The sequence below is a fragment of the Protopterus annectens genome, chromosome 1.part1, assembly GCF_019279795.1.
Source record: "Protopterus annectens isolate FY-2018-M chromosome 1.part1, PAN1.0, whole genome shotgun sequence".
Taxonomy (NCBI): Eukaryota; Metazoa; Chordata; order Ceratodontiformes; family Protopteridae; genus Protopterus; species Protopterus annectens.
Window position 1 is genome coordinate 1,230,514,215 of NC_056726.1, and position 10,791 is coordinate 1,230,525,005.

The 10,791-nt window shown below is 41.3% G+C and overlaps 1 protein-coding gene across 1 annotated transcript in view; it reads left to right on the forward strand.

Annotated features, from left to right (window-relative positions):
• LOC122809484 (zinc finger protein 595-like) overlaps window positions 1-5,876 on the forward strand; it is a 224,113-nt gene extending 218,237 nt beyond the window's left edge. Inside the window, exon 4 of the mRNA XM_044081034.1 lies at window positions 2,162-5,876. Within this exon, the coding sequence (XP_043936969.1) occupies window positions 2,162-4,956 (2,795 nt within the window). The 3' untranslated portion in view covers window positions 4,957-5,876. The remainder of the gene's footprint in view (window positions 1-2,161) is intronic.
• The last annotated feature ends 4,915 nt before the right edge of the window (window positions 5,877-10,791 follow it).

Below are 10,791 nucleotides of genomic sequence, written 5' to 3' on the forward strand. Positions count from 1 at the left end.
TCTCATGGACCCACGCGAATGAAAACTGGAACCCAAAATATTCAAGCTCTTGAGGAACAAATGGGGGACATCAGAGGTAGACCTGTTTGCCTCCCTGCAGAACTACCAATTGAACAAATTCTGCACCAGAATTCCCCACAGTCAAGCTTAGAAAGTGGATGCCCTATCCTTTACCTGGGAAAGCCTCTCAGTTTATGCCTTTCCCCCTCTGCCTCTCCTCTAGAAGATTCTACTAAAGATCAAACAGGACAAGCCAAGGACAATACTGATTGCCCCAGAGTGGCCATGCCAGCACTGGTACCCCCTCTTGCGCAGTCTGACAAGGCTGCAACCATGGCACCTGCCTCAGAACCCTTCCCTGCTGTTCCAGCAGGTGAGGCAGATTCTGCACCCTCAGCTACAAACCCTGAACCTAGCAGCCCGGCTAATTCCCTGAGCTCACCTCTTGCATCCCTCAGTAAGCAGATGCTGGATGTCATTCTTGAGGCAAGGAGGCCTAGTACTAGGAAATCTTATTCAGAAAAGTGGAAAAGATACTTTCCTGGAATCTGGCTCAGGGGATGGGCACAGCGGTGCCCAGATTACCTCATATTCTAGATTATTTAACAGAAATGCTCCACAAGGGCCTATCTTTCTCTTCAATTAAGATTCATGCCTCTGCCATATCAGCACATTATAATACTGAGCCACCCCCTCTTCTCTCATCCCCTGCTAAAACAATTCCGTAGAGGGGCCAAAAGTTTAAGACCCCCCAGGAGAGCTCCCACTCCAGCCTAGGACCTTAATTATGTATTGGAAAAACTCACTTTTCCCCCCTTTGAACCAGCTGCTACAGCAGAGTTGAAATTCCTTTCTTGGAAAACAGCCTTACTTCTAGCCATCACTTCAGCAAGAAGAGTGTCTGAACTGCAGGCCCTCATGGCAGTGGAATCCTTCATTATTTTCCATGCGGACAGGGTTTCCCTCAGGACTAATCCATCCTTTATGCCCAAGGTGGTGTCTAGTGTGGCTCTAAACCAGTCCATTCATTTGCCTACTTTTTTCCCGAATCCTCAAAATAAAGGGGAAAGGATACTGCATTCTCTGGACGTACACAGTCAGCTTAGATTCTATTTGGACAGGACTAAGCCTCTCAGAAAATCTGACCAGTTGCTAGTTAGCTTTGCTGCAGGGGTGGAGGGGAAGGCCATTTCAAAGCAAACCATTTCCAAATAGATAGAACATTGCATCCATTTCTGCTACAAACACCATGGAAAACCTACCCCACAGGGGATAAGAACACATTCCACCAGGGCTGCATCTACCTCTACTGCATTTCTCAGGGGAGTCCCTACCAGGGACACCCTGGAGGCTGCAACCTGGAGCTCTGTACATACTTTCACCAAGCATTACCACCTGCCTATCCTTTCTAAATCCAGAGCTGGATTTGTCACAGCAGTCGTACAGGGACTAATTGCTAGCCCTAGTGCTCTTTAGCTACCTCCACCCTTCCTTAGCTTTGGGAATCAATCCAAATGTGATGACTGCAACAGTGAAACACGAAGAACATATTACAGTTGTGTACACTTACCATAAATGTAGATGTTCAAGTGTATTCACTGTTGCAGTCTTGGTTACCCTCCCTCCAGCCCCCTGACTTCTCATGAGTTTTACCTTTCCTTCTTGTTTGGCATATTTTATATCATGTGTATTTGCTTTTTGTTGGAGGTGTTCCATACCATATAATTGCTTCCTATTGTGGGGGGCACCTGGCATCTGGGGCAAGAAAAACTGAGGTAATGGCATCAGCTGCATGTTTTATACCCCTGACGATCTGACGTCATGGAAGAAGTGACAGCATCCGACGCAGAAATCCAAAGACTCTGGTATTCAGGCCGGTTGAGAGCTGCTTGCAGGCAGATAACCCAAATGTGATGACTGCAACAGTAAATACACTCGAACATCTGCATTTATGGTAAGTATACACAACTGTACTTTGCAAATGTTTTGAAATGTATTTTGCAATACAGAGTTTAAGGCAGCTGCACATTGAAAGTGGTATTGATATGCTTTAAAAATCTAATTTTAATATTATAAAATTAATATTTAAAATGTGTAATTATTAGCTATTTTTAAACAACGTGCAACTAATTAATAAATTGGCTTTTTCTTTCAATTTTAGTCTCAAAACCTATTAAGTGGGAGAAAGACTTTGAAGAAGATAGTGGACAAAGAGCATGTGCTAAATCTGAGAAGAGTTCCATTTCTGAATCTAAATATCAACCAGTTAATAGAGGAAAGAATGCATTTCAGTGTACTGAATGTGGAAAGAATTTTAGATGGAAGTCTTTTCTTATTAGACACTTGCGTGTTCATTTGAAACCAAAAATACTTAAATGTACTATGTGTGAGAAAAGTTTTAGCAGTAAATTTAATTTTGTTAGACATCAAAAAATTCATATAAAATGCAAGCCACTCAAATATGATGACTCTACAGACAGTACCTTACATGAATCAAGTGTTACTGAACATAAAGCAAGTCCCCATGAAGTAATGGCATCTTTTCAGTGTACTGATTACGTAGAGGAACAGGATGTTAAACCACCAGTTCTACACACACAGCAGCAGACTTACAGAGGACAAAAAGTGTTTAAATGCATGGAATGTGGGAAGAGTTTCAACAAAAAGTTTAATTTTACTAGGCACCTAAAGATTCACAGGCGTAATTATATAGGAGACCAGCCACACTCAAGCAATGTGTATGAAAAGAACTTCACAGCTCAGTTTGATCAAATTCAAAATCAGGTCATTCTTAAGAAAGAAAAACCTTTCAAATGTTTTGAATGTAAGAAAGGATTCAGAAGTAAATCGGGTCTTATACACCATACTGCAAATCACATGAAGGAGAAACCTTTTAAATGCTTTAAATGTGACAAGAGTTTTATATGGAAATCTTGTCTTGTTAGACATCAGCGCCTTCATGCAGAAGACAGAATATATTTCTGCAGTGACTGTAAGAAAAGTTTTACAAACCAGCTAGAATTTTCCCAGCATCGGGCTCTTCATAAAGGGAAAAAAATTATTGTGTGCAATGAATGTGGGAAGGGTTTCACAAGTAAATCAGGTTTTGTACAACATAAGGCAAATCATACCACAGGGAACCTTTTTAAGTGTGCCCACTGTGATAAGAGCTTTTTGTGGAAATCTGTCCTCGCTAGACATCAGCAGCATCATATGGCTAAAAAATTATTTAAGTGCAATGAGTGCGACAAATGTTTCAACAATAAATTTAATTATACCAGACATCAGATAATTCACAATGGCCATAAACCATTTACATGTGAGGATTGTGGAAAGAACTTTTCTTACAAAGCTGATCTTATCCGGCATATGTCTACTCATCGAGGGGAGAAACCTTTTAAATGTACTGAATGTGGGAAGTGTTTCACACGAAACTCAAATCTTACTAAACATCTTGCACATCACACGTTGGAGAAACCTCATAATGATACTGAATATGAGAAAAATTTTAACATGAAATCAGATTTTACAGAGTACCAGCAGGCAGACTATGTGTTACCTAACTACATTGACAGTGAAAATAAATTTACAAATGCATTTAGTCTTGAACAGTGCCATATGGGTCAAGAGAAGGAACAGTTTAAATGCACTGAATGTGGTGAATGTTTCACAAATAAAGAGTGTCTTGTTCAACATCAAGTAGTCCACATGGAGCAAAAACCCTTTCATTTTATCAAGGATGAGCAAGGATTTAAGGAGGGTTCGGTTTTTGAAAATCAGCAGCAGCTTCATACAGGAGTAAAACGATTTATGTGTATTGATTGTGGAAAAGATTTCCGCAGTAAATTCAATCTAAACAGACACAGAAAAACTCACCTAGAACAGAAAGTGTTCACATGTAATTTCTGTGGAATGTGTTTCTCTTCTAGGTTAGATCTAATGCAACACAAGACAGTTCATAAGGAAGAGAAAGATTTTAAGTGTGCAAATTGTGGAGAGTGTTTCATAAAGAAATCAGATCTTACTCAGCATAAAGCAGTTCATTCTCAGAATGCAGTTTTCAAATGTACAGACTGTGACAAAAGTTTTAGACTGAAAACAAGTCTAATTAGACATCAAGCGATCCACTTAGAAGACAAGATCTTTCCATGCAGTGACTGTGGGGCATGTTTTAAGATTAAATTGCAACTTATTAATCATCAACAGATTCATGCAAAAGAAAGCCATTTTAATTGTATTGAATGTGGGAAAAGCTGTATAACAAAATCTCTTTTTAACAGGCACCTACAAATTCATCTTACCCAATATCTGGATACTGAGAACAAGGATATACTTTTTACTTGCAATATATGTAGCAAACGTTTTACAAGTAAATCTGGTCTTGTTCAGCACAAGGCTGTCCATATGGAGAAAAAACCTTTTAAATGTACTGTATGTGAAAAAAGTTTTATATGGCATTCATTACTTATAAGACACCAGAAATGCCACTCAGAACAAGAAGCATTGGCATGCACAGAATGTGGAATGACATTTACATACAAAGCTCATTTTGTTCGACATCTGGCATCTCATAGTGAAGATAAATCTTTCCCGTACTCTGAGCATGGACAGTGGTTCGGTACTGAACCACATTTTAGTGAACAGGAGCCGATTCATTCAGAAGGCATTATGGATTCATATGATTTGTATGGGAAAAGCATGTTTACTGAAGTGGAAAGCAGCAGTCCCCAACCTGTCATCTCTCCACTTCCTTTACCTAGTCCTTCACCCCTTCTTACTGACCTTAGCCCTGTGAGCCCTAGTATTTCTATCCCATCTGCTGCAGGATTTCCATACACTGATCTGACTTATTCTCCCACTACTTTCACATCTGAAATGACAGGTGACTCTGCGTATTTTCCCCCTGAATGTTCCCTTCCAGATCCCACCTCTGTTATCTGTGTGTACATTCCTTAATCCAACACTAGATGTGGCAGTAGCACCCACCAGCTTAGTAGGGCAGTAAAAGGTAATTGTTTCATTTTTAAGAGGTGGATAATTGGTACCCCTTCATACAAAGCTTCCTTTGAAAAATGTATAACTTCTAGGTGCTTTCCTGACATAGAGGTGGGTTCTGGTTTGCAGTACTAGTGTCCCAGAACTGCATAGGATCCCAGCTTGTCAGAAGGGCAGCTAAGGCAGACAAACTGAGCATCATGTTGACATTGTTACCTACTTGTTTGGGCGAATGGAACTGACTGATCCCAAGGTGAAACGCCTGACAATGATGACTGGGGTATGACAGTCACTAGATGCTCAGTGTTATCTGATATTGCTTGGGACATCTTAAAAACATGGGTGAAATTGTGCACATGCTCACATGACATTCCTACATGTGTATGAATACCCTACTAGAATGAGAGAAAACTCCCTGTGCGTGACTCTGCCAGTACAACTACTCTATAATACCTGGTTATTAAAATCAGATGTCAGAATAAAAACCTGAAATCCCCAGCACTCATCTCAAACTACATCTCAACATAAAACCATTTAGTGACAAGGAAGGTCACTGTGATAGGAGGGCCTAGGCTTGCCAGTGGTACTGAGATATAGTGGACTGAATGGAACAGGTGGAAGAAATAATGTAATAGCCATTCAGCTAAATGTAAAAACAAAGAAACAAATCTCTGCCTTCAACCTCTCAAGCAGATTTCTGCAGAACTACTAGATCTGCTTATTAGCAGACTCGTTTCATAGAGATCAGATATTTTTTCAGTACTGTCTCACTTTCTGTGGCTTTTTAATACTGCTTTTGCCTGTGTAGTATACATAATATTATGCTAAAAGATTGTATATATTGTACTTGTCTGTAATGATTAAAAAATATCCTCACAACAGTTTTATTAACGTAAGCAATTACATCTTACATATGCCTCCCATTCTGATGAGGTGAAGAAACCTCAGTATATGGTTTCCATACTGAAAGGTTCCAGAGATAAGTATTTCACCTTAAAGTATATTTTTCTCATAAAAGTTAGTTTCTTTATCCTGCCACTGATAAAATAACCACTGCTTTTTTCTCTGTTTGAAATCTAAGCAGTAGCAGATATGCCATTAAGGCTGTATACATTTAAACCTTGTGTCTTAGCCAGTCACTTTGTAGGGATATTTCTTGACTGTTTTATAAAGCTATGTGCAGCACTTGCTGGAAGTCCAATTAGATTATTAAGATTTCATTCTGTTTATGTGTTTAATGTGGCTTTTTCATTGCTTCATCCACTAAACTTGTTTAGGCAATCCTTTTGAAGAGAGTATATAACACAGTGGATAAGGAGTTGGGTCATATGTCTCAACTGTCAGCATTTTCCCTCATATGTTTGGCCTGTTCCTTATAAAATATGTAGTTTTGTGGCAAATTGTTGAGAATTGAAGTCCCTAAATAATATTAAACAATGACAGACATATCCTTCAGAAAACACAGAACAGCGCAAAACCTATTATTGTAGTAACTTCCTATGTTTCTAAGAGCAATGTTTAAAATCTGTCCACATTTTGAGGCCTTTGTCTTCCCATTATTTCCGGCTTTCTCCAGATTTCTTGATCTGAGAGGATGAGAGGTACAAGTTGGTTACACCATCGGTTATAGTTATACCACTGCTTGGTCCACAGTCATAGGGGAACAGATCAGTTGCTTGTTTACTTTTGATCTTATACCAAGGTCAAGTCACTGGTCGCTGAAAGGCTAGCATGCTGTTTGTCAATGCCTGCTGCTGATATCTGTTCCACAGCTGTATAGTAGTTCATATATTGTTTTACTAAGCTCTATAGTTTGTACCTTCAGTATTTTGGGAGTGTCCTTTGGAAGAGTTTGTTTCGTCCCCTTTTGTCCTTTTTTTTGAGGGGGTGGGTCACTAATTTAGTGGGAATGTTTCCTGAGTTCTAAATGATTTGTAATAAAATCATTATTTTTTCCAAACTGTAACCTCAGTGCATAAATAGTGGAATATACAGTTGATGTAATGCATTTATTAGACCAGTCTAGCTTTTGCAGTTACTTGGATTATTATTATTATTATTATTATTATTATTATTATTATTATTATTATTACTGGATTGGATTATTGTAATCTCTTCATCATAGGTTCATAGGTTGGTATTAGGCTATTGGCCCTAGAACCTATACAAGCCTAGCCATAACAATTCTCTGTATATGTCTTTCCACAAAATTTACTTCTCTGGAACCCTGTCTAGCAGGATGACTGACATGATCCCTGGGGTGAATTTCCTATCTCCCATCTAATCATCAAGGTTCCTTTTGAAGAGGGTCAAGGAGGTGCTCTGCTTGATATGTAAGGGCAGTCTATTCCAGAGTATGGGGAGTCTCTGGGTCAGGAACCTATCCCTCCAGCATGTTTTGTTCATTGTGATGACAAGGTTTAGATCCCAGGAGCATGTGGCTTTGAGGGATTGGGATTTCTTTAAGTGGAGCATGTCCAACAACTCAGGGTTTGACATGGCCTTGTATGTTAAGCAGAGATCGCCTCTGAGTAGACGATATGCCACAGAGTATAGCAGGAGGTTTATTAGATGGTCAGCATATGGCATCTGCTTTAGGCCTGTGATTCTTTCAGTGAGGTATTTCTGTGGCCTTTCCAGCTGTTGCAGATGTCTTCTGAGGTACATACCAGGGGCATTATACTCTATAATGGGTCTAATGAGGGATGAGTACAGTGGGACAATGACCTCCTTTTTTTCTGGATGAAAAGCCCTTAGTGATGAGGTGTGCCACATAGAAGGATTTCCTGACTGTTGTGGCGATGTGGTTATCGAAAATGAGACCACTGTCCACCTGTGTCCCTAAGTCTCTCATCACACTTTCGATGTTTAGTGTACTGCCACCTATGTGGTAATTCATGGGTACATGTTTTTTTCCAAAGGGGATAACTATACATTTCTTGGCATTAAGCTTGAGCCCATGGCTCTGGCGCCAGGCATCTGTTTCTGTAAGGCCCTTTTGTAGAATATCCACATCATTTGGGGATTCAATAATGGCTCCCAGTTTGCAGTAATCTGCAAACTTTATTAGCCAGAGTCCTTTAGTGTTGGCCTGTACTTCAGAGAAGTAGATACCAAACAAGAGTGGTCCCAGGACTGAACCCTGAGGTACTCCACTTGTCTGGAACTGGATCTGGAGTCGGCTACTTTTACAGTCTGGGTTCTGTCAGTAAGCCAGTTGGCAATCCATCGAGTGACGTAGGGATTTATGCCCAGCTTAGTAAGTTTATCTATGATTCCAGAGTGGGGGATGGTGTTGAAGGCCTTGGCGAGGTCGAGATAAGCTGTGTGGACCGCCTTACCCTCGTCCACAGCTCTGGAGACTGATTCGAAGAAGTCAGTCAGATTCAGGAGACAAGATCTGCCCTTCACAAACCCAAACTGGGTGATGTCCAGTGTTTGAATGTTGCCAATGTCGTTGTTTATAAGTTCCATGATAATGCGTTCCATGCCCTTGCAGATCAGGTTTGTCAGACTAATGGGATGGTAGTTCCAGGGATCCAAGGTGGATCCCCCCTTGTGGAGTGGGATAACTGTAGCTGTGCGCCACTCAGTGGGCACAAAGCCTGAGGTGAGGCTATGATTAAACATGACAATTAGGTGAGGTGCCAGTTCATTTTGTAGTTCATGTAGTACACAGCCTGGGATGTCATCTGGCCCCATGGATGCTGTATTCTTAGCCTTGGAGAGTGTGGTTTCTACCTGTGTGGCCGTGATTACCAGAATTTGGCAATCTTTTGGTATTGAGATGGGCCCTTTAGGGGGTGAGAGGGGGGTGAAGTTGGCACTAAATCGATCTGCCAGGATATTGGCAATATCCTTGGGATCAGTATATTTAATGCCATTCTGTTGTAGCTCAGAGCAGATCTAAGCATTGCCATTTAGATTCTTGACATAACTATAGAATGCCTTGTGGTTGTCTTTGGAATCTTTGGCAATTTTATTTTCGTAACTAGCATTTGAGGATTTTATGAGGGATCTCAGCTTCTTACTGAGGCTGGTGAGGGAGTTTTTTGCATCCTGGGATTTTCCTCTTTTCTGCAACAGTTTCTTCCTTCTGTTGTATAGTTTGTTTATAGCAGAGGACCACCAGATTGGCTTCCTTTTTTTGGAGAAGAGCATCTTGGTTCTATTTGGGATGGCACAATTCATGCAAGAGTGGATATGCTCGTACAGTGCCTTAGTGTATGATTCTGCAGTCGAACTTTCAGATCCCATCTGCATGGGTGTCATGAAGTTTGTCACTTCTGACTTCAGTAGCATGAAGATGGCTTTGGAGAAGTTTTTTAAGGAGGTTTCCTTACTGGGGGGTGGGGGCGGGATGTGGATGTCAAGGGTGATTTGCTTATGGTCAGACCTGACCAATGAGGGGGTGACCACTGGTGTGGAGCATCTATCTCCCATGTTGGTAATCACCAGGTCTAGGATATTGGATCCCCTGGTGGGACAATGGATTAGTTGATCCAGGGCGTTGGAATTTATGAATTCCAAGAACCGTTGGGAAAAGGAGTTGGTACCCGAGTAATTTTCCCATTTAGTGGCAGGGTAGTTGAAATCGCCCAGTATTAGAGTGTTTGGTTGTATCTTAATATTTTCCAGTATGTTTAGAAAGGTGTAGTGAGAATCTTGGGGCATAGTGGGGGATCTGAGGAAGCTACAGTTTGGATTGCAGTCTTACCTAGTGTTAGTTGCACCTGGAGAATTTCAGATGCATTGTGTTGGGCAACTAGCTTGGAGGTGTGAATATCCTTGGTGAATATGGACACTCCTCCACCTTTAGAGTTTTGGTCTTGGTTTTGTGGCCGAAAAGTGTGGTAAGAGTTGTAGCCTGGTATTGCAGGGGTGCTCTCTGGTGCCTTGAATCAGGTTTCAGTTACTGCACAGATATCAATGTTCTCCATTTTTAGGAGTGCTTCGAGAGAGTGCCTTTTGAGGTTTAGACTTCTAGCATTGAGTAGCATTGCCTTCAGATTTTGCATGCTTGTATCTGTTACGGTGGTGGTTTTATCCTTTGAACCTTGCCTAAAAAAGGCACTATAGGGGTGGCAAGAGCTTTAGCCAGTAACCTGAATCCCAGGGGTGGCAGGTGCAGACCATCTCTGGCAAAGTGTCATGGTTTGTCGATCATGTCTTCCCAAGCAGACAGATACTGGATCCCCTTTGAATGACACCAGAAGCTTAGCTAGTTGTTGAAGTCAATCATTTTGTCCTTATACTGTGGTATAATTCTGGGCGAAGGCAGGATGCTACTCAGGGCTAGGATCATACCTGCCTGGGCCACATAATCCGAGAGCTCTTCCATGTCTCTTTTCATGTAGTTCAGGGAGGTACGTCTCAAGTCATTCACTCCAACATGGACAATGACAGAGTCGTATTTGTACTTGTTGTGGAGTGACTTGAGTGCATGCTTTATGTGGCGGATCCTGGCACCCGACAGGCAGCTGACTGTAATTTTCTCCTTATTCAGCCTGGTGAGTGGGACATCAGTGTGCCTGACTATAGAGTCATCTATGACTAAAGTGTTGGGTACATTGTCTTGCCTTAGGGGCTGTTGTTGGGTGGCACACTGGTGTTGTGAGTTATATGTCACTTTGGTTGTGACTGGTGTTTGTTTGCGTTTCAGCTTCAGAGGTCCTTGTTACTTGGGCAGGTTAATGTTAAGGGCCTCCGCATATGTGGGTTTAGTGTTGCTATGTGTGGGTGTTGATGGTGTGGGTTTTGAAGGGCTATGAGTTGCTTGAGGTGTAGTGCAGATGA